The sequence below is a fragment of the Carcharhinus amblyrhynchos genome, chromosome 16 (genome assembly GCF_965287045.1).
Source record: "Carcharhinus amblyrhynchos chromosome 16, sCarAmb.v2.hapA, whole genome shotgun sequence".
Lineage (NCBI taxonomy): Eukaryota > Metazoa > Chordata > Chondrichthyes > Carcharhiniformes > Carcharhinidae > Carcharhinus > Carcharhinus amblyrhynchos.
The window spans coordinates 35,815,957-35,843,465 of NC_137339.1; the positions used below are offsets into that span (position 1 = coordinate 35,815,957).

The following is a 27,509-nucleotide window of genomic DNA, read 5'->3' on the forward strand; positions in this document are numbered from 1 at the left end:
TCCATTTTCCCACCTCCTTCCCATATTCCTTGATTCCATAAGAGACCAAAAATCAGTCTATCTCAGCCTTAAACATATTCAACAACGGAGCCTTCACAGCCATCTAGGGTAGAGAGTTCCGAAGATTCACAACCACTTAGAATCGTAGAACAACTATAGAATTTCTATCATATAGAAGGAGGCCATTAGGCCCATCGAGTCTGTACCAACCGCAATCCCATCCAGGCCCTATTTCCATAACCCCACACATTCATCTTGTTAATCCGCCTGACACTAGGGTCAATTTCGGATGACCAATCAACCTAACCTGCACATCTTTGGACTATGGGCATAAACTGGTGCACTTGGAGGAAACCCACGCAGATATGGGGAGTAAGTGCAAACTCCACACCGACAGTCACCAAGGCCGGGATTGAGCCTGGGTCCCTGGCGCCGTGAGGTAGCCTTGCTAACCACTGTGCCATTGTGCCGCCCTTGGAGTGAAATAGTTTTTTCAGCCCTAAATGGTTGTCCCCTTACTCTGAGACTGTGTCCTTGTGTTTTATTTTCCCCAACCAATAGAGACACAAGTGCATGAAGAAAAAGGACCTGGATACTCGTGATCAGCCAAACACTGCTCGTGAGTCCCACTAGAGGTCTGATGTCTGATGTCTCGCGGCCTGCTGCACTACTCAAGCAAAGCAGTGGCCGGGGAGATTCCCAGTCGTCTTTCCTTAAATATGAAGACCAGAACCGCGCACAGTATTGTAGATGTGCTCTCACTAAATCCCATACAACTGTAACAAGTCTTATTTATTCCTGTGCTTCAAACCCTTGGAGCAAAGCAAATCATGCCATTTGCCTTCCTACTTGCTTGCTGTACTTAGTCCCTTGAGTTTCTCCAATAAATTTTCTCTGCTAGCATTAATTTCTTCACTATTTTCAACTTGTCGGTTCCCCTCTATTTCTGATGAGCAACTTGCATCTTCTACTGTGAAGACACATACAAAATATTTGGTTAATGACCGTCATTTCCTCAAACCCCATGATAATTTCTCCTGTTTCTGCTTCTAAGGGGCCAACATTTACTTTAATTATTCTCTTCCTTTTTAATTACTTACCAAAGCTTTTATAATCTGTCCTGGTAATTTACTTCCATTTTCTATTTTTTTCCCTTTTCATTAACCTTTCTAGCATTCCTTTTCTGGTTTCTAAAACACTCCCAATCCTGAGACTTGATACTGTTTATAAGCTTCTTTTAAACTTAACTTCCTGAGTGAAGAATGTACGGATCTTTCCTGCTGAGTTCTTTGTTTTCAACAGAATATATTTTTGTTTTTTTGGCACAATACATCAATACATTTTGAGGAGGCTTGTTTAAAAGTGAAAGAATACATCAGATTCAAATTGTCAAAGCTTCAATTAACAAGTCACGAATAGTAATACCAATGGACGGCAATCTCTCTTATCCAATATTTAAACGCTCGCCATAATGTCATCATTTTGTGCATCATTCTTAGTTAGATTGCTTGGTATTTTACTTTTTTCTGGTGAGAGTATGAATACAATTAGGGAAAGTTTAACAGATGCATTAGAATTTAAAGTCTAAAAATTTATTATCAATGTTAAATGATTTCTGGATTTTTTTAAGAATGCAGGGGCCCTAATAACAGTCACTTTACATTCTCTGAAGTTATTATTGTATCTTTAGCATCCAACTTCAGATTAAATATATTTGTTTCTATGCAGTATTCTACATATACAATATGCCATTTTTTAATTGTAAATTGTTGTAGAAAAACTAGAAATTACGCAAAAAAGACCGTTGATAACAATAATTTACCTTTATAGCCCACTTAATAAAATGAAAAATCCGAAGATGCTTCACAGGGGCACTAAGGGATCATGATGCAGGAACGTGAAGGATAAAGACTCTTAAGATAGGGAACAGAGTTGGGGGACGGGGAGGGGCAGGGGTAACGTTGGTGGAAGGGAAAAGCTGTGCAGCAAAACAGAATTAAAAGAATAGTGGGCTTGCTTTGGAATGTAGTAAGTTGCACAGGTAGAAAGAAGCAAGGCCAAGGGGGGATCTAGTTGACAGGAGTGCAAAATAGAATATATAGAATGAGAATTAAAGTCTTTTTTCAGAAAACAGATTTTGTTTCAATTTCGGTTAAAAACCAGACTTTCTGATGCAAATGTTTATAGATAATAAATAACGGCCCAGTACAATCAAGGTAATTCAACCATGTTACTGAAGGGAAGAAAGGGAGCAAAGTGTTGGCTAATATACACAGATAAATAACTCTGGGGTGCGATCATGCATCTCCTAGCAAGTAATTTAATAATAACATTGAAAAAAGTCTGCAAGCAGGTCCCTGAATATCTTCAGTACTAGGTAATATTACAGGGTGCTGGAGGACAGAAAAATTATAAGGCCAAAAAAAGCACATGTCTTTTCTAACATACAGTGCAAATAAACTTTTAAAATCTCAGGTATTGTTGAGACATCAAGGATGAAGGATTTAACTTTCAGAATTTGGACAGGAGTATAGCTCTGCTTCAAATTAGTTGATATTGGCTACAACGAAAATCCAAATTCTACTGGGATGATTCAGTTTTAGGGATGCCCAAACAAACATGCACAGAAAGACCTGGACTCAAAGAATTAGAACAATCATTTCACATAGGTCACACAGGTTTAACTCCCAACAGAAAGCAGTGGTTTCATCTGCCAGCCAAATGATTCATGAATCCAGCTATTCAGACCCCTGTTTACAGCCACTGCAGTTTAATTGACATTATTAGGTTTGCATCATTTAAAAAATATATATTTATGTTTCCTTTCCCTCTTTTCCTTCAGCATTCCCACTTCTGCTTGACATAGGCCTGGATTCTCACCAGGTTCAGATGACTCAGCAGCCCCTTATACTTGACAGGCAAATCCCAATTCTGGGTCCTCCTGTCCCATTCCAAGTTGTCTGATTTTCAGGAGTGCCTTTAAAGGATAGGAGCTGATTCCTGTCAAAACTCCGCATCCAGCACTCCCAACCAAGCTGGGTAAATTGCAGGGTTAGGCATGTCCTATTATTCTGAAGATTGCATGGAGTCAGGCTAGGTTTTGAAAGACACATGGTTCACAGCCTCTCTGACAAGCAGTGAAATCTAGTCTGCATGAGGAGACTGTTCAAGAAACAGGTTCATTTCCCTATGCCAAGTAATGCACCTCACCAAGCTTCTTCTCAGGTTTCTTAAGCCCTTTCCATCCACTCTCTATGGTTCCTTATACCCACAATGCCAAACAATTAGATTTCCATGCCTCTCAAATACACAGAAGCCATACAACCTGTGGTGACAATAGGATGTATAAAAAAAGCTTTAAAAAATAATGAATTTATGACTTCCCTATAATGTTAAAAAATTAATTTCACTAAAAGTCAATAAAAGTGTCAATTATCTAGACATTTTAAAGTATCAATAATAAAAACCATAAACCCTTGACCTTGTACAGTTAAGCAATGTGGAATTAACCACAAAGATCAGAGAGCCTGACCTGTAAATCCAGCAATGCTTTTTCTAGGTTGCAGCTGTTTCAACAAGACTAATAGTTGTTTGAATTCTCAACCGAAGATATATAATAAGGATTGACATAGGGATGAATGGAAGAGCATAGCTTGGGATCGGTGGGTTATGAGAGGCTATAGGCGGTGGGTGGAATGGCATAGATAAGTGGTACAGCATGAGGGGCCATTGGGGTGGATGGAAGAACATATCATGACAAAGGATATGAAGGGCCATTGAGGGTTGGTAGAGGGCATGAGGTTTCATGGATGGGGCATAGAGAGTGTGTGGAGGATGAGACCTGGAGTCCCTCATCTTTCTATTTTAAATAGGATTAAGTTCCACAGTGCTGAGCAGTCTTTTAAACTGCTCACCTTGGCACTTGCCAGCCTCTGTGATTGCCTCCAATCTTTTTCCCAGCTCAGATTGCCAAACAAGCCCAGAGTTGCCCCTTGGCAATGAAGATCCTGCCTGTGTAGGCACTTTCACCTGAGCTCAACAGGCTGAGCCAGGAATTTTCCCAACTCTCACTACCCATCTCGAGGATGAAAATTCAGGCCACAGTTCCAACTGGCTGGCTCGTAGTTAAGCCTCACCAGTTCCACTCTAGAATCAATCACTAAACATTGCATCAAAGCCAGATGCATTTTTGTCCCTTCTATATTCTCTTCCCTCCCCTAAGAGGCATCTTTTACACCACTCAGTGCACAAGATCTTGGATACAGAAATTCACAGCAGATTCCAAATGCACACTAACCTCCAAGCCTACAGTAGTGCATAAATTTATAATATGTAGGGTAATTGGCCACCTGGTTTTGAACAGTCATGTTTTGAAACAGGCTGCTCAAAATGTTTGTAAATGTAAAATATACCCAAAGTTTTCAAAATAGTTTCTTTCACCAATTACACTTTGAAGACTTGGGTTATTAAAATGTTTCATTGAATTTTTGTTAGCAACACAAGAAGGTTACAGCAACAGTAGCACCCTCCATATATTCCTGAACAGGTAAAGGCTAAAGACACGATAATCATGTAGCCTTCTCCCTTTAAAATATCAAGTCTAAATGCTAATTAGTGACTGAGAGGTTAAGTCTGGCACTTGATAGGAATTAAGGGGAGTTTATCTAGAAGGTGGGGGTAAACAAGATAAAGATCAAATAGAAGGCCCAGGGGAAAGAAATGACAGATAATGAGGGGTCAAATGGAAGCACTATGAAGGAGAGTTATGAAGAGGGGTATAGACATATTGGGCCAGATTTTGTCATACTATGGATTGGGATTAGGTGCAATTTAAGCCTCAGGGTCCCCAAGAACCTCTCTGGGAACCAATATCTCCAGGATGCACTTCATTTTTCGAAGTAAGGCCAATATGAAGGGAACAGGGAGCCTGGTCATCTCTAATTAACATCTCAATCATCGTGCTTAGGAGATTATTAATAGGATGTGGAGGTTAAGGCTGCAGTTTATAAAAGGGATTCCAGTAAACCCAAACCGCTTGCCGCCCATTAGTGCACAGCTGTTAGGTTCAAACCAAGGCAAAGTGTAAGTTTTTAAAATGACATGAACATTATTGGAACTTGGGGCATCTTGCTACTGATCATGCACAATATATCTAATGGGGCTGTGTAGACACTTTCCCAAGCTTTTATGACTGGTCTGCTATTTTGGATAGTGCACTGGAGATAATAGCCACATCCTGGAACCCCCAGCGCCACTATTTGGGGGCCATGCTCACCTCTAGCCAATTACAGGACTTACATTTAAAAATAGCATTGAGAGAGTGATGAATTGAGGAGCAAGGACTGAGCAGGACCTGGAATTTATCCAGGCATCAAACCTCTGGCCCCATTTGTAAGAATGAAAAATAAAACTGGCACTAAGTAAAATCAATATGAAAGTTAGAGATTTTAAAATACATCAATACAGATAAAGTTAAACATTAAAAATAAACCTTTCACAAAGATCAAATACATTGACAAAATAAAGCTGTTGGTAAGGGATGAAGGTTTGAAAATTAGTTAGGTGAGAACTGTCGATGTTGCTCACCAGAAGAGAAGCAAACCAGAGATAAGATACAGCTAGGACTGTCTACTGCAATTGACCATTACAATTACCCAGGGAATCAATGCTGAGAATTGTCAGACAATGAAGCCTAACTATAACTACCAAGGTAATGTAATCAGTCAATTTTGATTAATGATGTGACATTAAATGCAATATTTTGTCCAAGAGAATTACAAACTACTAACTACTGTCCCAATGCCTGAGAACAAGTAGTTTGGACCAATTCCCTCAAGCCAGAACAAAATCCTTCAGGATGTTCCACATCACTCCCTGCTTATCTTTGTAACTTTAAACAACCCTGGAAGCCAGACAATCATGGCAAGAGCCAATGGAAAATGATCAGCAACTAATGTTTAGGTTATCGATGAGCTCTTTAAATAGGGGTTGGGGGGAGGGGGTGTTAAAAAGGCATTAGCTGGAGCACTGAACTTTAAAATAGTACTGTGATATTAATTCAGTACAAGACACTAGTTGCCTGATGACTGCCTTCTCTGCAAACTTCCAAGTTCCCTGCACAAGTGCCAACATCCTCACAAAATGGTATCCAGTGTGGCTAGCACAAGATGTGTGTGTTGACCATGGATGTCATTTTGGAGGCAAAATACCACCTTTGGCACTAAAAAATAGACACAAAATGACAAATTTCATTGCCAGTGGGTGGGATTTTCCAGCCGCATCCTCTGCCAAGATTGTCTAGTCCTGCCAGTCAATCGACTTTTGGCTGGGCTGCCTAATCTCCTACAGTGGGTCCCTCAGGGCTGGAGAATCCCAGCCAGTAAGTCTGGTAAAATCAATGTTTTGTCAAGTGCAAGACAATTTACATCAATGTTTACTGTGCTGAAGTACATCAAGTAAATTTTTTCTGTAGTGATTCCGGGGATAAACCACAACTAATCTTGGGCTCCAAATTCACTTTCCTGCCTGCTCCCTATATCCCTTGATTCCCTGAGGGATCTAATATCTGTCTACCTCTGTACTAAATGAGTCAACAATGGAGCATCCACTATCCTCTGGGGTCAGAATCCTTTGAGTGAAGAAATTTTTCCTCACCTTAGTCCCAAGAAATCTCTCTGTTGTCCTAAGACTGTGCCCCCAAGTTCTGGATTCCCCAACCAATGGAAACAACCTTAGTATCTATCCTGTCAAGACCCTTAGAATCTTGTATATTTCAATGAGATCACTTCTCATTCTTCCAAGCTCCAGAGAGCATAGGTGCAATTTTCTCAGCCTCACATCATAGGATAACCCTCTCATTCCAGGGACCAATTTACTGAACTTTTACTGTACTGCCTTCAATGCAAGTATATCCTTTCTTAAATATGGAGACTAAAACTGCTACAGCATTCCAGGCATGGTCTCACCAAAGCTCTGCACAAAAGCAGCAAGAAGTGTTTGTTCCTGTACTCCAATCCCCTTGTGATAAAGTCATTTTCCTTCATAATTGTTTGCTGTACCTGCATGATAACTTTGAATTCCTGATATGAGTATATCCAAGTTCTACAAACATCAACATTTACACATTTCATGCATTTTTTAAAATATTCTGATTTACTATTCTTATGATGAAATTGAATAACCTCACACTTATGTTCCATCTGTCATTTTGTTGCTCACTCACTTAACCTGGCTATATCTCTCTCCAACCTCTCTGTGTCCTCCTAAAAAAAACTTAGATACGTTATTCTTGACTAAGACATTAACATAGTTGATAAATAGCCGCAGTTCCAGCACTGATCCCTGTGGCACTCTACTCATCACAGCCTGCAAATTGAAAGTGTTCCATTTATGCCTACTCTGCTTCCTATCAATTAACCTATTTGTTATCCATGCTAATATGTTATCCCAACTCTATCTTGCCTATTAACCTTCTGTTTGACACTTGGAAATCTAGGATTACTAGATCTATAGGCTTCCCTTTATCTATTGTTATATCCCCCAAAGATTCTAGTAAATGGGTCAAATATGAATTGTTTTTTGTAATATCATGTTGACTCATGAAACAATATCATGTCTGATCATGCTATGATTTCCTAACGGCATTATTAAGACCTCCATAATAGATTCAAGCATTTCCTGATGACTGATGTCAAGCTAATTGGCCTATAGTTCCCTGTTTTAATTCTCCCTCCTTCCTTGAATATTAGTGTTACGTTTGCTAACTTGTAATCTGCTGCGACTATGTGAAAATCATGACCGAGCATCATTTTTGTACAGTATTCTGCAAACGGAAACATGCAAACAGAAACATGGAAAATAAAATACTTGAATAAGTAAAATAATTTTTATAATAATTTATCACTTTTATATTTCAGTTCAGTATTTATAGCTACATTATTTTCTCATTCATTCACTTGTTAGGCAATCTAACATTATTTTATAATACAGCAAATTCTGAAATCCATAAATGACGTGGTCACTAGTATTGTAGACTGAAGAGGTTGTATTGTATTCTGACAGAGGAGAAATTCTACTAGGAACTGTGTCTTAATTGATATAGAATATTCAGTTGGATGGGAGCACATCAAATGATTCAATTTTAGAATTGGTGTTAGAGAGAAAGTTTTTTTTTCAAATCTTATGTGTGATAGACATAACACGCTCTTTCATAATCAGCACATCAGTTTGAAATGGTTTTAAAAGTGCTAGGTTAATATATTCATTAAAAAATTGTATGTAAAGCATTAATGAATGGAAATGAGCTACTTCTACTTCTCTTGAATTGTGTCGATACGTTTATTCCTACATGAAATGCATAAATACTTAAAGCTTCAAATATTACTGGATAAAATATGTAAAGGGAAGAACGATTTAACAATATTGTGACATGGATTGCATGTGTGCTTACACTTATATTTTGGCAGTTTTAATAGTCAGTTGCTTTTTCTATACTATATCATGATAATTATTTAAAAGATTTGAGTTGCAACTTGCAACAGAGTTAAATATTTATTTCAACCCAAACCTTGCACACTATTATGCTTCAATCAGCATTTAGTAAAACAGTTTGTTAGCAAACAGGACTTTCCTGTTTATAAAAGAAATAAATGGGACTGACACCGGCCTGTTAATGCATTCACATTGCAATGATAAATAGTTCAAATGCACAGAATGCTTGAGACACAAGATCTGATGCAAGTCGGATTGTTATTTTTCTGACTGTAGTAAGCTCAAGTTCCTTGGCAGGGTTTTCAGGTGAAACCATAAGTCAATATCAATAGGAACTTCTGGTGCAATAACATTTTTCAATGCAATTCCATAACAGAAAGGGAGACACTATCACTAAGAGTAGCAAGAGTGGACATATGAGGCTTCACTGGTCACATTAAAAAACTTATCTGTAATTTAACATCCTAAATATAAAATGAAATCTGGTAGACCCAAGCACCACATTCTCTTTGAATATGTTGCATCAATACTTACTCCCACATGATTTCCAGCTGAAGTTTAATAGTGCCTAGATCAGTAATATCCACAATCATTATCTGAGGTTGCGCAGAAAAGAAATCTGCACTTTCACAAGTCACTGTTCCAACCAAAACAGTCATCAGCCCTTTCAACTCAGCAACCTATGAAGAGAAAATTCAGTTCACAAGTGACCTTTTCCACAACTCAGTAGAATGAATCAGGAAAATAAGATCATAAAATTCAAAAAATCTTTCAACTTACATACACCATAATAGGGCTGGCAAAAGTTGTGAACTTGTTTTCTTGTACATGTATACCCCATTTGAACTAGGTTCCAATAGCATATTTTCATTTTTCAGTGGTTAGTAAGTTAAGGGCATTCCCCAATAGCTATTGCAATTTTCATTTTAGCACAGAGCGTGTCCAGTCATTTTTAAAAACTTCTGTTCAGCTGTCTCTCCCCCATTCCAGCTACCTGCCTCACCCTGACCCTCACTGTCCCATCCTGATCCACCCCGCCTCACCCTGACACTCCCCCTCACTGCTTCACCCTGACCCTCCCCCCTTGCTATCTCATTGTGACCCTCCCCATTTGCTGCCTCACCCTAACCCTCACCCTTGCCGCCTCACCAAGCTTTCCTCTTGCTGCTTCATTCTGATCCTCCCTTCCTCACCCTGACCATCCCCCTCACCGCCTCACCCTGACCTTGCCCTCACCACTTCATCCTGACCCTGCTCTCACCACTTCACCTTGAGCCTCCCCCTTACTGCTTCACCACGAGCTTCCCAATCACCACCTCTTCACAACCCTCTGACTTGTTGCATCTTCTTAGCCCTCCTGCCCACTGCCTTTCCTGATCTTCCTACTCAGTACTTCTCTGTTTTCCCACCACTGCTTCATCCCGACCCTCCCACTCACTGCTTCTTACCGACTTTTCCAGTTGCTGCGTCTCCCAACTTGCTGCTTCCCTCTCCCAAATTTTGCACTCACTACTTGCCTTGCACTCCCAAATCTTCCAATGTGCTGCTTCTCTTCTGCTCCCCAACTCTCTGACTCATCACTTCCTCTTATTCCCTGATCCTTCAAATCACTCCTCCCACTTTCTGTCCCTCTCACTTCTTCCTTCTCCCATGCTCTCAATCACAGTGACAGTTCAAGAGAGGGACACAGCAATTGAGAGGATGTGGGGAGAAGGAAAATTGGGGTTAAGTGGGTCAGGGAATGAGAGGATGTGGTGAGTGGGGGATCAGACAGCAGAAGGGAAGTGAAGAGTGAGAGTCAGAGAGTAGGCGGGAAGCAGCAAGCAGGAACGACGTAAGGAAGAAGGTTAGGGAGGAGAAGAAAACAGCAGATGGGGGAGGCAGCAAGCTAGGAAATGGCAAGTAGGGGCTAAGTCATTAAGAGTTAGAAAGTAATGAAGAATTAGTAAGTTATTAAAAAGAACTTGGGCCAGTTAGGTTCAAAGCACCCAATAGCTTTTTCATGTAAAAATTGCAGATCCTTATTACATGTAAAAATAATTTTTGTTTAGCACATTGTCTTTAGGAACGTCAGGATTACTAAGGGGGATAGCTGTGTACAAATAAGTCTATATTAAGCAAAAATAAGTCTATATCAAGTGCACTTGGTCTAATTTTGCAATCCTTGGTTAAGATTTGTGGATATCTCTTAACACGAATTAGAGATGCAAATGAGGATCAAGTATTTTTTGCATTATCAAGAGAAATGAAACAGAGCAGCAACAGATAATTGAAAATATAAAACAACTGTAACTGATAACATAATTCATTCTCAAGAGCTATGAGCCTGCACACATCCATGTGAAGTCTAAGCTGTCAATTAGAGTGCAATTCTTAACTATTTTGCTGTTCATGTCAGGGGTGGCATGGTGACAAAGCGGTTAGCACTGCTGCCTCACAGTGCCAGGGTCCCTGGTTCGATTCTGGCCTTGGGACACTGTGTGGAATTTGCATGTTCTCCCCATGTCTGTGTGGATTTCCTTGAGGTGCTCCGGTTTCCTCCTTCACTCCAAAGACGTGCCCTTTAGTGTCGGAGGGGCTAGGAGAGGAAATATGTGGGGTTATGGGTGGGATTGTTGTCAGGTTTGATGGGCCAAATGGTCTCCTTCTTCACTGTAAATTTTATGATTCTATGAAATCTCCAATTCTGAAATATTTCAATTATCTAGAGCGTATACTGAATTGGAAACTTTAACAAGAGATTCAAAGCAGTGATGCAGCCAACCCAGACACTAAAGCTGAGGTTACCAGACAGTATGAAGACAATTATTTTCATTATGGCATTACCAATTATTAAGGATGAATACGCGTCACGTAAAAAGTTAGGCACTAAAATGAGCACTGCGATTAGTTGCTACAGCACAGAATCATTTGTGCAAGACTATTTAATAACAGTCACAAATGTCCATTTAAGTACAATTTGTGGTCAGTAGATTATTTACCAACCTCATTACTCATTAGTAATTGCTAATTATTTAGGGTTGTTTTCACAGGTCGTAATTTTAAAAGTTGCACTGTAATCAGGGCCTCATTGTCTAAATCAAAAATGTGGTTCGTGGTTGCAATGCTCTATTATTATATTGTATCCTCATTCAACTTCCTCTATTGAAGATGTTCATTTTGTGGTATCCAATCACGTTGTCTCATTTAGTGCACCCTGTCTGTGGTATTGCTTTTGGTTCCATAATTATCAGGAACCACCAACTATTTGGAAAATAATTTGGCCTAAATTGCATCATAATATTTTAACATTTTGAAGGAGTTCCTAGAAAATTATCTGGTTGTCAAAAGGTTAATTATTTTACAGGGATAAATAAACCTAACCTTGTGCTTTTGAAAAGTCTCTAAGCAAAACAAATGAGTAAAGTTGACCTACACTATTTCAAATATTTGGTTGAAAAGATACACCATCAAGATACGTAATATATTTAGGTAATCTCAATCTCAGTTTCTCACGGATCCAAGCAAAAAATTATTATAACGACCCTTCAAAATTCACTTTCCTCTCTTTCACGACACTCAAGATTTCTGCAATAAATGTGTGATCAATTACTCAACTCATTTAAAATTGGCCTCCAAGTGGTTATAGGAATGAGTGATCAGAGAATTATGAACATCCTCTGTTTATAATTGAGAGGTGTCATATGGAAACTCGTCTTGTAGGGTTTAAGACAATTTATTGGTGCAAAGAGGGAGTTTTATCTCTATTTGGTCCTTGCTACATCTAAACTAGGAACAACTGATGCTCACACTTAATGCAGTATGTTAATGAAAACTTACAATCAAGCCATTCAACTGTTATTTACAAATAAGCACCTTTATTTCAATGTCTTCATTAATGTGAGGTAGGAAGGCCATTTCTTCTTCGTCCCATGTTTGTCTGTCATCAGCATCAATCTTTCCTTTTAACTTCCACCTCTGTCGACCATATTTAATCAATACCTGTATAAAAGTAAAAACAGCAGATTTTTTTCAGAACATGATCCTATAGTGAGAGAGTTTTCACTTCAAAACTCAAAACAGAATTTTGATTATAACATTACTCTTTGTATGATGTTGTTTACACATGTTGTTTATATGAAATAATTTCTATCAAAAAGGATTACATTATAGGATAGGATCTCCAATAGCTTGGGAAATTTATCCAGGATGTAAATCAGCTACCCAGTTTGCAGTTTGGTTTTCACTTTAAATAGTATTTGGAGCTGTCTTTGGGTAACTTGTGGCCTGGCTCGTATTGGGAAGTTTTCCTACTACTTGTGAGTTGACTTAGGTCTAATTCTGATAGGTTTCTACAAAATCTTCTTTAGTTACATTATAATAAGCTTCCAAGTAAGTACTTCTCTCTGTTTTACAGACTACTCTATCTTACTGTCTCAGCCTTCAGCGCATGACTGCTGATGTCAAAGTTACATCATAGTGCACATCACTACCTCATTACCATAATTATTAACCCATCATTCTATGTTTGTCCTCAAGAATAATCTCAACATTTCAATAAAAATCTTAAAACTATTTTCATAAACTACTTACTTCTACTTTTTGAACTTCTGCGCTGTACTGTTACAGATTCTATTTGACTCCTATCCTTCCCCTCCTCCAAGTCAATATTATAGAGCTTCAGTCTCCCACAGTGTTCTCAGCTCTCTGGAAGGACATTGTGAACATATACAGTCACTTGTCTTTTCCCTGGCAAACATATTGACGAAGTGTGATACCAGTTTTCCATGACTGCTAGTAACTGTGCTGTAATCTCTACCAGTACTGAATGAAGCCACTTCAGTGAAAGACTGACTACAGAGAGAAGACTTCAGGACATGGGCAATCGCACTCTCTTGAACAGGAAGAGGACAGGCAAGCACTCTCTTTGGAATCTCTTGCTCCATCTTGGCACATTGGAGAAAGGCTTGAGAAGATGAAGTATCTTCAGCTTTGGTGAAGAGTTGTACAGCATATCATTCACTACTGCATTGCAAGTGAAGAAGTATTCACTAGCTGGGATTTGAACAAAGCTGGAAAACTAGGGTAAGAATGACAAAAATCCTGTAGGCATTGCCGTATATGGAGAAAATATGACTTTCCTATGACACCTTCACTTTCTGTAGGTATTGCCAACACTCACTCTCACACTTGCAGTCACAGCTCAGATACAGACCACCACACAGACTTTAGTCAATAGCTTCAAGCCTCTTGTTAGACAGTGCTTTAGGAATATGGAACAAAAAGGAATAAGAGATCTATAATGATGAAACACTATAATCTGATCTCACAGTCATCAGCTCAGATATCAAATAGCATAGAGGCAAGATCTGCATGTGGTGATTTTCCAGGCACAAGTGGTCTGCAATCAGGGTGAGGGATAAGAGTAAAGCAGGTGTCAGCCCCACAGAGGGTGAAATCACACAAATCAGAGTTTACTATAGAGGACTCAGATGAGCACTCTGTTGGGATAACATAGGTGAAAATGCTGGTGGGCATGTATGTTGAAATGCTTGCTATATTTGCAAGCCTGTCAGAAAGTCATTGTCACTGTTAAAGAGTCATAGAGGCTTACAGCATGGAAACAGGCCCTTTGGCCCAACTTGTCCATGCCATTTTTTTAAAATCCTTAAGCTAATCCAATTGTCCGCATTTGTCCCATATCTGTCTATACTCATCATACCCATGTAACCATCTAAATGTTTTTTAAAAAGATAAAATTGTAACTACCTCTACTACGACCTCTGGCAGCTTGTTCCAGACACTCACTATCCTCTGTGTGAAAAAATTGCTTCTCTGGACACTTTTGTATCTCTCCCCTTTCACCTTAAAACCATGCCATCTAGTTTTAAACTCCCTTACCTTTGGGAAAAGATATTGACTATCTATCTTGTCTATGCCCCTCATTATTTTATAGACCTCTATAAGATCACCCTTCAACCTCCTACGCTCCAAAGAAAAAAGTCCCAGTTTATTCAGCCTCTCCTTATAATGCAATCCATCAAGTCCTGGTAGCATCCTAGTAAATCTTTTCTGCACTCTTTCTAGTTTAATAATATCCTTTCTATAATAGGGTGACTAGAACTGCACACAGTATTCCAACTGTGGCCTTACCAATGTCTTGTACAACTTCAACAAAACGTCCCAACTCCTGTATTCAATATTCTGACTGATGAAACCAAGCACGCCGAATGCCTTCTTCGCCACTCTGTCCACCTGTGACTCCACTTTCAAAGAGCTATGAACATGTACCCCTAGATCTCTTTGTTCTGTAACTCTCCCCAATGCCCTACCATTAACTGAGTAAGTCCTGCCCTGGTTCAATCTACCAAAATGCATCACCTTGCATTTGTCTAAATTAAACTCCATCTGCCATTCGTCAGCCCACTGGCCCAATTGATCAAGATCCCATTGCAATTGGAGATAACTTTCTTCACTATCCACTATGCCATCAATTTTGGTGTCATCTGGAAACTTACTAACCATGCCCCCTATATTCTCATCGAAGAGATGGAGGAGTCTGGCATCAACTTGGACAGGGTTTTATGCAGAACTTGGTGCCCACCACAGAAGTGGTGACCAACTCCCTGAGTTCACTAGTGGACCCAACCGTGTGCCTGATGGCCATACCTTAGCTTTCACTGCAGCAGAATGGAAACTCAGCACATGCAGATCTTGCCTCTGGTCCACATGCAGTGTGAGTATCTGAGTTGATGATTGAGTATGAGACTTAGTGATAGTGATTCATCATTATCAATCTCTTCTTTTTGCTCTCACATCCCTATTTCACTGCCTAGCAGATTATGCTGGATAAGGAGAAGTCACCCAATGTCTGGTCACTGCAATGGATGCTTAGACTGAAATTCTGCAATCTCACCTGTTGATATACAAATGCAGGTTGCTGTCATGCAGGTTGTGAATACCAGTGCTCAAAGGAATTTGCAAGGCCTTACAGCAGTCTAGCAATCTGTCCATACTGGGATTGCTGAGGCATTGTGCCAGGGAGGAGAGGGTGGCTCCATGAAGCAGAAATGTACTGGCCACCTTTGGAATAGCAGCATTAACCTTTCCATCACCTCCACTCCACCCCTGTCCTTGCAATTGCCATTCTACCAGCCAGCCCAGACTGCTGCTTCCCTGGGTGAGGTGGTCCAGACTGAAGCCTAGCAGTCTAAAGCCAGGACTGTTTGAGGTCATCCTGCAGTTTCCTCCAATGAAAGTCAACAGTTTTCCTCTAACAGCGCTGTGGAACAAGTAGGCCAGACAAAAGCACACAGAAGACAGCTACAAAGGGATTGCACACGGGTAACCAGTGGACTTTCTATGTAACATTGGATGGTTTGCTTGATAAAGTTGGTTTGAATGTTGATTTTGCAGTGGTTTTTATTTCAGTATTCTGGCCAAGAAGGCATTATGATGGTGACTAACAGAGGATAGGTGAGGTGTGGGACTGTTGAATGGGCAACTGGGGGTTATGTTCATTGAAAACTAGTAAGCCAATCATGGGCAGCTGGCTGGAAGGGATGCATTCCTTGTCTCCTTCTATCTTCTTCATCCTGTTTAGCTGGTAGGCATATAACCAGCAGCAATGATGTACCCTCATGATGGTGAGGTTGTGCAGGATGCAGCAGAGCATGACAAATCACGATACATACTTTGGTGAGTATTGCAGGGTTTCTCCAGAATGGTGCAGGATGTGGGTATATTACATTGACACTCTAATTATGTATTCTTGATTTTATGTGGCAGCATGGCTTTCATTGTGTGCATGCTAACAATGTGTTCTTGAGTTGTACACCAGAATCATGATAAAGGTGAAAAGTGTCTATTTATTGTTGCCCAGTCATGATTCTCTGAGTTTGAGGTGGTGGCTCAAATACTAATAGTATAGCAGACTGGCAAAGAATGAAGGTATCATGGCTATTGTTGGTACACAGCTTATTTGAGTTGAATCATGTGCTAAGCATGGTCACACACCAACTGTACACTCTGGGAGTGGTTCTCTGCATTTAAATATAATGTCTACAAAGCAATCTGTGAGTAATCAATGGTCCCCTGCAAAATTGAAAGCCTGCTAACTTAGTGAGGCCACATAAACACTGTGCCTAAAAAATCAACATAATCCTCCCTCCTACCATACATACAATATGTCAATGACCTGCCTGACACAGCAGCAGACAGCAAACTGTGAGATGAGATTTTTCAGCATGGAAAGATCCTGACACTGAGAAATTCATGGTTACAATCACCTTCAAAGCCAACTGCAAGACTGTCCAGCCACACTGTAAAATTGCAGGACTTCAGTGGGAACTCCTTTGTAAAATGGAGACCTCATTGTTCTTTGCTGAAGAGTAAAAAAATGCCTCCCTTATGACCCTGGTAAGATCCCAACATTTCTTAATTTTTTCTCCTTTTGTGAGAAACTTGTCTTCCTTTACCTTACCCTAGCTCAATCTTCCTATCCTACTGGCCAATGGAGTCACATGACTTCGAACAAGTGGTCTGCATGGAAACACTAAAGTGAAAAGTGAGGCTTTCACTATGTGAAACACCACTCTCTGCAAATTTCACCAACTTTAAGTCACAGCCCTACAATTCAGCAGCTGCCTGTAGACCTCACCAAGCAGCTAGATTGAAAGTGGTTTATGATTCTTTAAACCGTATCAGTGGTGAGGGATTCTTCCTGCTGGTGAATAGATGTTCAGTTGTGCATGTTTAAGAGAGGATAGTAGCTGGAATGCTGAGGTCAAAAATGGCATTGCTGTATAAAATCAGCTTTACACACTGACTCGCAATCTATTCATAATGCTCACCCATCAACATCCCCAACAAAATGGCACCTGGAGTGGCTAGTTCCTGAAGTATGTGCTTATGGTATAGATGCCACTTAGTACCCTAAATACCACAAATAGCACTGAAAATATAGAGCCAAATCTTATGATCAATATTTCTTACTGCATATATAACAGATAATAACACATTTAACTAATGGTCAGTTGGGAGAGGTATAGGACAATGCCTAGCACCTGTGGAATTATATTTCAATGAGGAGTGCCTCAGGACAAAGAAAATTAGGGGCTAAAATTCTATTACATTTTCTTAAATAAGAATTGAACTACAAAGACACGGAATGGATGCATACAAAAGTAAAAAGAGAACATTTTAAATAAGCATTAATTAAAAAATTCTAATCAAAAAATTCAATTCAATCTGAAACTATACGTGGGTTGAGCAAGTTCTTGTTTAACATAAATGCAAAATTCCACCTCCTCCACACACTTATTAATTCAAGGAGAAGAATTCTTCTTTACTCATATTGTTCCAACACGTTTGAACACCCCATGCTAACTGACCCAAGGTCTACAGGGTCAGATTGGTTTTGGCAAGCCTCAGTACTTCTGGCACACAACACATGCATCCCTGGGTAAACAAATTTTCAGAGAATAAACAGAATTGAAAGAATTATTTTAATTTAAATGTCTGTTTTTGCAAGATAAACTGGCTTTTAAAATCATCATCTTGTAATCTTGTCCTTGTAGCTTCTTCATTCCACATTCTTCGTACACAAGAGTCTGTTTCCTATTGGTGCTTCAGTCACATGCTTAAGACAACATGTTGCCAACATCAGCTGGATGCATGATTTGTTGTTCCCAATGTGCCTGAGTATCAGTTCATTTCCCTTCAGCTGCAATGTTGTGTCCATTTTGACCCAGTAACAGTTACATACTTCAATCTTGGATCTTATGTAGATAAATAAAGCATCCTTTCTTCTCTTAGATTGTTTGCTAAATCAGAATGTTCTTTGAAAAGTAAAGGTTGGTGGGAAAAAACATCCAGATGTTTTGTCCTTCAGGTCTCCAAACAAATGAAACTGACACTAAATGTCTTCTTTAACTCCTGCAGAAGAGATATAATGGGCTAAATCTTACCAGAATGTTGTTTCCAGCAAGAAAACCAGCATGTTTTCAGTTTTCTCTCCAGATCTTATGACATTCTGCCAGAAAAAAATCAAGAGGGTGTGTATCACCACCCCCTTCCCCAACCCACCACAAAGTCTCAAGAGTTCCCCTCCCTAACCTTGATCGGAGTTGCACCTCACTATCTGTTTCCGCCCACACCGAGCATCAACCCCTTCTCCCCCCACCATGATCACTGGCCCTTTCCCCCCAACCACTGGCCCCCACCCCCCTGCCCGATCATCAGCCCCTTCTGCCCCCTCCTCGACCATTAACCTCTGCCCCTCCCTGACCATTAATCTTTCTCCCCCACACAGACCATCAGCCCCTTCCCCAGCAACCCCTCCCAACAGTATGAGCCTACACCCAACTCCACAACCATAAGCAACACCCCCATCTCTTAAATGGCCATCATGACCAGACCCAGCTCTTCCATCCTCTCCTAGCCACTACCACAACTAAATGAATATCACCTCCCCCTGCCCCCCATGAGGCTATCACTGTGGCCCACCCCTTGAGACAAATTGGCACTGTCAGGCTGGCACAAAAACTAAAGAAAGTGTTGCTGGTGGCATAAAGGTAAGTTAGCAGAATGTGTTAAAGCAGAACAAGGGTCAGTTCTGTGTGAAAGCAAAATTTAAGAATAAGTAACAGATGACCTTGTTATTGTGTGTGTGTGGGGGGGAGGGGGGGGTTCAAAATGGAGGGGTCAAGATGCAGCTGAGCCAGAAGTTGGATTATGAAAGGAGGTCAGAATGGAGGACAGAGTTCATGGTCTGAAGTTGCTAAACTCAATGTTAAATCCTTGTGGGGCACATGATTAATACATTTGTCACCAAGTTCTTGAGGCCTAACATATCATGGGGTCCATAGGTACTGTTCATACTACAAACTTCTCACCACTACTTGGTGCATAAATATGATCTATTATAACATCCACATGAAGTTGGTTTCTTCTGTATGTCAGGACTTTGTCGACTATGAGCCTACTTCCAACGACTTCTACTTATATACAGTTATTACTGTAATAAAACATCTCAAGCCACTTCACAGATGGGGAAGAAGGACTTAAGAAGTTGGCTTGTAGTAGAATCCTGAAATAGCGCACAGTTTTTCAGATCAGAGCAGGACCCATTACTGCTTACGTCTGTTGTATCTGTTCAAGTTTGCATCCTTTCTGTTAACCTCCAAACAGTGGAAGGTGAACTTCATTTCTCTAAGATGTTAACCTCTATGGGAAATTTTCTGAGCAGGAATTCTTTTGCTTCTAGACCTTAAATTGGCCCAGTTGCAATCAACTGAATTTACACACAGATTGTCAGTCACAACCATCCCTTCATTAAGAGAGTAGTTATTTTCTCATGTAGTGTTCTCTGTTATATGTTAGCCAAGTTTCTGTTGATTATATTTATCTCAGAGAAATGAAGAAATGGCTCTAATTCTAAATCCAGCAGTTTTATTTTACAGAATGTTAAAATACCTCAGAAGTTACAGTAGTTTCAATACGTTCATATCCTTTGCAGGGAATTCAAGATCCATTGAGGAGGATTCCCAGTGTGCTACATCCATAGGTTTCACCAACCAAAAAGTGTACAAGAATCAGTTACCAAACTAGCATAATCAAACACAGGTTAAATAAATCTTAGAACACTGCATCTTCCAAGCACCTGAAAGTAACCAATCCTACATCTGCATCTTGACTATTGCTAGTCAGTAATTTTTTTATGTCCTTGCTTTTTTCTGTGCACTAGAACCCAAAGATTACTTGGAGTGTGTGTTTGAGGATTGGTTAGCCATGAAAAGTGCATACATATACTTGCCATTTTGACAGTCCCACTGAAATCCCTTTGTTCAGTTTCAGAAGATAAAACTACTCATTTAGTAGTATTACTATTCAACTTCCCATTGGCACAGAGGTAAATACAAAGAGTGCATTAAGACATGTAGCGTGTGTCAGGCTCTGTGTGTACATCTATGTCTGATGCATCATTTGTCTGATGATACATCATTCAGACTTGCCTATGCGCAAGCCTGTCTGATGTATCATTGATAAGTAATTTCCTTGCACATTTCTTTATTCCCTCCACCCCCAGTATTGTTGAGAATGCAGAAGACTTGAACACGGCCAGCCACCAGAATTGTAATAACAATGTAATAACTCCACAATACCCATAGCACCCTTTCTTTTGCTAAGAGAACTCCTTAACTGTCCACACAAGAAATGTGAATGGAATTAATAACCATATTTCATATGCTTTTAACTTATGTATCTTAAGGCATCTTCAGCAATCGAAGTTAGTTTGATACGCAATTCTATTAGAGTTCATATTTGCAGCCATTTTGCCTCTATTAACTTTTATTTTTTGGTTTATTAGGTAATCTTCAACTTCTGTCTGGATTTATGAAGGCTACCTTGAAATTGTACTTATTTAGACATGTGTTGAATCCAAAATTGAGTTCCTAATTTATCACCATCACAGATTATCCACATTTGCATTCAAGGTTCTACAACAGCCAAATACGGCATACAATGATGTGAGCAAGATCACTCACTCATTAGCAATGCCCCCAACACCAAGAAATATTTGAAAATTCCTATCTTGCTTGATAATTCACAAGAATATACTCCCCTTTCAGATGTCAGAACACTCCAAATATGAGTGCAGGAACCTATATGGTGATTTGGGGTCATTAAAGAGTTCAAATAACTATTTTAATTTAAAGAAATAGCATATAACAGAAAAACATGATACATTTAAAATTCCTCAATTTTCTTTAAATTGCATTCACTGGTTTGGACATAATCATTCAGATATTCGTAATAATGCATTTATTATTTAGAAACTATTTAGGTTCTGTGTAATATTATATGAATGACCCATCAAAAATCCCACTGACAATAAAGAAAAGTTAGATTATTCCTCAGTGCTGTGTAAAAGAAATGGTACAATTGAAGAAATCATCTTGAAATGTAATCGCACAGTTTTATTTTCCTGGAACAAACACCAAAAATCTCTATCCTGGGATTCACCGGCTGAAAGTAATTGGAGTTTTGGCTGAAATGCCAAATTCCATGTTCTTACTTGCAGCGGGCCAGATGCTGACGAGATTGGGGAATCCCATAGTCAGGTAAGACACAAAAGATTTGTAACCATTAGATTGTGTTGTATGAGTTGCAATCAAATAAACATTTTTGGAAGAAATATGCATGTGTATTTCCACAAAACGTACAAACTATAAATTAGTCCCATTTTTAGATCCACATAGGAGCATTGTGACTGAGTAATAGCTGGATTTAAATAATTGATAATTTATTATTACTAATAATGGTTAATAACTAAGTTAAAGAAAGCATTAATCTCAAGGATAAGGTGATTGGTTATAAAATAAAAAAAATTAGAGAAACTACTGAAACAATTAAAAGGTTAATCAGGAGAAAGAAATTAGAGTATGAGTAGAAGCGTAGGAATGTAAAAATGGATAGTAAGAGTTTCTACAGGTATTTAAAAAGGAAAAGATTAAAGTGCAAGCTGATCCTCTTGAAAGTGAGCTTGGGGAGTTAATAGTAGATATTAATAATTGTATATAAAATGAACATATAGTTTGCTTTTGTCTTCACTTTAGATGATACAAAAAATATTCCAGCCACAACTGTAAATCAGGAAGTGGAAGAGAGAGAAGAACTTGGTGAAATGACAATCATTAAGGAGGCAGTACTGACTAAACCGCTAGAGCTGTAGGACCAGATGGACTTCATTCTAGGGTCTTAACAGAGTAACTAATGAGGTAGTAGATGTCCTGGTGTTAATTTTCCAAAATTCACCAGATTCTGGAAAGATTCCATCAAAAGTAGCAAATATAATCCATCTACTCAAGAATGCAAGGAGGCAGAAAACAGGAAACTATTGGCCAGTTAGCTTGATGTCTGTCATGGGGAAGGTATTAGAATTGATCATTAAAGCTGGGCACCTAAATAACTCAAGATAATTGGAAAGAGTCAGCATAGTTTTGTGGAAGGGAAATTATGTTTAACCGATTTATTACAGTTTTTTGAATGGAAAACATGTGCTATGGATAAAGAGGTGGAGCACGGGAAAACGTGAAGTTGTTCATTTTGGCAGAAAGACTAAAAAAGCAAAGTATTACTTAATGGAGAACAACTGCAGAATTCCCCCTAAAAGAAAAAAAAACTGCAGAATTCCAAGACGTAGAGGGAATTAGGTATTGGAGTGCATGAGTCACAAAATATTAGTATATATGTACAGCATGTAATCAAGAAGGCTAATGGAATACTATCCTTTAGTATGAGAGGAATTTTAACATGCTCTTATAGGACATTGGTGAAACCACATTTCAAGTAAGGGAGGATGTAAATGTGTTGGAGCTAAATGTGTTCACAGCAAGTTTACTAAATTGAGATGCGGAACGAGCGTTGTCTTATGAGGAAGGGTTGGACAGGTTGGGCTTGTTTCCATTGGAGTTTAGAAGAATGAGGAGTGACTTGGTTGAAGTATGTAACATCGCGAATGTGCTTGACAAGGTGGACGTGGAAAGGGTGTTTCCTCCTGTGGGTGAGTTCAGACTAGAATGCACTGTTTTAAAATTAGGAGCCACCCTTATAGGACAGAGACGAGGTATAACTTTTTCTCTCAAAGAATTGTGCAACATTTGAACTCTTGGCCTCAGAAGATGGTGACATGCACTGAATATTTTTAAGGCAGAGGTAAATAGATGCTTGTTCAGCAAGAAAATCAAAGGTTATCAGAGGTAAATGGGAATATAGAATTCGAAATACAAACAGATCAGCCATGATCTTATTGAATGGCAGAATAGGATCGAGGGGCTACTTCTGCTCCTACTTCGTATGTTTTTACATTTGTAAATATGTTGTAACCTTTTCAAACCTGAGCAGAAACTAAAAAGAACAGATGACTGAACTTTATATCATTATAGTAGATCAATGGCCTTCATCAATAGTAAATGGATGGCCAATCTTTGACACTGGTAAAGATGCCTGTAACTGACGTGATAATTGTAAACAGTTAGCACCTTGAATTCTATAGTGCTTTCATCTGATTTGGCTCCAGATAGAGCCCTTTGAAATCAAGCAATCTGAATAAAATTTGACAGATTATCTGTTCAGAATCACCATCCATGTCCTGTATCATCCATGACCTTGCATAGCATTAGTTTCCACATGTACACTGACTCTTACATCTCCTCCAATATTACTATATTATCAGACTGTCTACTTGACATCCAGTGTTGGATGAGCATAAATAGACTCCAATTAGGTATTTGGAGGGTTGAAGCTTTTGTGGGCTAGGCCCCAAGTAATGGAACATCTTCCTTATATTTCTCTACCTTGCAATCCTCTTTTAAGAAACTCCTTAAAACCTACTCGTTTGTCCAAACTTTTGGCCATAGGATGAATACCTTCTTATATGACTCAGTGTCATACTTAGATTTACAATGCTTTTGTAAAGTACTTGGTATGTTTCATTACATTAAAGATGCTACATATTGTTAAGAAACAGATACTTATCTTCTTCCAGAGAGAGACCGAGGGCTGCATTTTCTAGCAGGTCTAGGTGTTCTAAACATTTGCCATATGTGGCAAGGTGATAGACTGTTCATGCTCCATTCTAATTTGTTTTAGTTAAAGGGCTAGGCCACAGGGGATATTGGGAATGTATCTGCATGCCTGGAAAATAAGGGTCAGAGTACCCAGGTTTGATGCCATATCATGATGAGCCCTAAGATCGAGAGGGGGAACCCAACGAGAGGTCCCTGTGAGAGAAACCAAAAAGAGAGCTGGTGAAGAAGCCACTCAGAGGGGGAGGCCACTGGATGGAGATCACCTGAAAGAACCACCGGGGAGAGAAATCAGTGGGGAGCGGAACAAAAGAAGGGGCTCTAGGCAGCAAAAGTGGTAATATTGGCCGGCTGCAGCTAGTGAAGGTTCGGGAAAAGACCTGGAAAACTGAACCATCAGTGGAAGGTCAGTGACTGTGCCATGGACCGATGGGGAAGATATAACCCTTTAGAGCAGTAGTGTTCTGCTCAGCATGCCTGAAAAACTACAGTTGCATCCATGAATCAGTCCTGGAGTGTAGCATCAGGATACCAGTAGAACATAGTCTCAGAAGAAATTAAGCCATCAATATGTGAGCAGTCATTGAGGCAATCCAAGTTGGAGCAACCTCAGGAGAGAACTTAGAGGCTAGCTCTTTGAAGATGAAGATTGGAAATCCATCATGAGGGAGACAGAGTTTACATAACTCACAATGTGCACTGACTTCTGGGTGAGTTGTGAAGAAATTCATGTGATCTGTCTTGATTGCATCTGCCATTTATAATAGTGTGGCGACTTTGACCACCGTCTACCTGTTAATTTGCATGTACCTCACATTGATTCTGGATGTTAGAGTACAGGATAAATATTGTAAATTGTTTTATTTTCCTGATTTTGTAGAGTAAAATTTATTTTGTTTGTTCAAAAACCATGGAATCTTGTGCCCTTATTCCCTTAGCTTTAAACAAGAGGTTGCTGGTTCCTAACTGATTGTGTCAAAATCTGGGGGTCTGATCCAGGATCTTAACAATAAATTTACGTTCCTGTTGTTACATGTTGATTCCATCCACAGAGCTTGCAAAAGGTGATTGGAATGTAAAGCAGTAATGGAATGATGAAGGGCATTTGGAGGAGAGACAGTTCAGGTACAAACTAAGCATATTCCTTTGAAGGGAAACATAGCGCATCCAAAGCAAATGAACCTGAGATAACAAAGCAAATAAAAGTTAAAATGAAGCAGAAAAAAAATTATGATGAATGTCAGGAATGCAAATTCATTAATTATCAAGAAGATTATGGTGCATAGTGAAGGGAATTGAAAAAGCTAATTTAAGAAACATAGCGATTTCACCAGAAAAGATTACCAGTCAATATCAGTTGATCTCTAAAATGTTTTACAAAGTGTAAGTGTAAGCAACTGACTCGGAGAAAAAGATGTGCTGTTAAAGAGTCAAGGACAACTTCTAATGTAGAGGCAGAGGACACAGCTGAAGTATTAAATGAATCATTTGCATCTGTTTTTAAAAGGAAGTGGATGATGTGAAGGCAATTTGGGTTTATAAATAGAGGAATGGAATATAAAAGTAAAGAGATTATGCTAAAGACATTCAAAGGGTTTAGGGGATAGAAAGGAAAATGAAGTTAAGGTGTCAGTCAGATCAGCCATGATTCTATTGAATAGCAAAGCAACTTCAATGGACCGAATGATCTACTTCTGGTCCTCGATTGTATGGTCCATAACTTAAAATTAATCCTAGTTAGGCCTTAGTTGGAGCACTGTGGACATTTCTGATTACCACACTTCAGGCAAGATTTAAAGGCCTAAGAAAGAGGACAGGAGAAGTTTTCAGCATATTGCTAGGGATGACAGACACTTCAGTTGTGAGGAGATGTTGAAAAAACATTAGAGCTGTTCTGCTTGGTCGATAAATAACTTAAAACTCACATTAGGTCTGCACTGGTTCTTTCAAACAGCAATTCAGTCAAAGCCTGGCTCTCTCACTATATTCCTACAATATTTTTTCCTTTGAGTATTAATCCAATTCTCTTTTGAAAGCTATTAAAGAAACTATTTTCATCCCCTCTGGTTCTTTAACTAATCACATTAAATTGGGATCTCTGATTATTGACAGTTCAGCCAGTGGAATGTTTCCCTTTATTTACTCCATCTAAACCCCTCATGATTTTTAAACACTTACATATCCATTCTGTTTTTAACCTTCTCTTTGCCAACGAAAACAATCCCAGCTTCTTCGCTCTATCAACATTAATTGTAAGAATGCTTTGCATTTTTCCAGGCAAAGGTGTCAGTGTCTTCCAAATCCCATGCGGTTGGAAGTGTAAATGAGACAATTGGGAGGCCCTATAATGCGTTACAGGAATGTTAGCTGTCCATTGTGCAAAGGCTCATTCTCTCTTACTGTTTGTAGGGGAAAATGGTTCATAATACCAGAACAAATTTGAGATAGGTGGTGGAGTGCTAGACACTCACAAGAGCAGAAGAGAAGGCTATGAAATTGGCCAAAGGGCAAGGTAAAGGAAGAATCAGGGGCACAGAGAGAGGAAATGAAAAAGCCTCAAACTTGATGTTGATCAGAGGGCAGAAAGGAGATTTAGAAAGAGAAGGATGGGAGGAGGGAACGTGAACAACATGAACCTAATTGTTTTTGTCTTCCCATGGAGGTTTTCATATTCCAGGGAAATCTCCTGAATACTTCTGCGCAGAGAAGAACCATGTGGTTGTTACTCCACTTAGTGTGGTATTCCAGGGTCCAGTTACTAGAGGCTCATCATTGTGAGCTGCCCCAAACTTTAAGGTAAATGCCAACTTAGCATGCCACACTGGTCCAGACATGTTCTGGGGGGTTCAGATATTCAACCAGCAATTTCTCTGAGGGTTAAAAATATCAAGCTGAAGGTGGAAAGCTGCAGGATATACTGCTGAGGGCAAAGGTTTGTGCTGTGTGGAAAATGGGGAGGAGAGAAATGAAGAAATGGAGAGGGAATGCAGACCTAAAGGGGGGGGGGGGGGGGGGGGGGAGGGCAGGTTGGGTGTGATATGCAAAAGAGAGGGATTCAGCGGGAGCCGTGAAATAGGTAACCTGGTATGGAGCAGGAGGACAGGAAGGGTCATGTCGGGCTGCGGGTGATGGGTAGCAGAAGTATTTTGCAGATGTTAATTTGTTTGGGGGGGCAGGGGGGGGGGTGTTGCGTGGATAGTGTGCAGGGGGATGTATTCAGCTGTAAAGGGGCATGGGGTGTGTGAAGATTGTAGGTGCATGGGGATGTGTGTAGTGGCATGGGGGGTGTGCAGGTGTAAAGGGCATAGAGTTTGGATGGGTGTGAAGTGGCATGGAGAGTGTGCTTGCTTATAGTTATGTGAGTGGGATGATTGCCCCACTACCAAAAAAGGCAGGAAACACCCAACTGCATAATTAATGAGGCTGGTGTCATATGAAACAGTGAGATCC

The 27,509-nt window shown here is 39.6% G+C and overlaps 1 protein-coding gene across 4 annotated transcripts in view; it reads right to left on the reverse strand.

The window, feature by feature from the left end:
- The window catches only part of ripor3 (RIPOR family member 3), a 207,591-nt gene that overhangs the window by 50,901 nt on the left and 129,181 nt on the right, over positions 1 to 27,509 (reverse strand). For all 4 annotated transcript variants that reach the window (XM_080204443.1, XM_080204440.1, XM_080204439.1 and 1 more), the window contains 2 exons: positions 12,346 to 12,471; positions 9,025 to 9,170 (listed from right to left, as the gene is read on the reverse strand). In XM_080204443.1, coding sequence (XP_080060569.1) covers positions 9,025 to 9,170; positions 12,346 to 12,471 — 272 coding nt within the window. The remainder of the gene's footprint in view (positions 1 to 9,024; positions 9,171 to 12,345; positions 12,472 to 27,509) is intronic.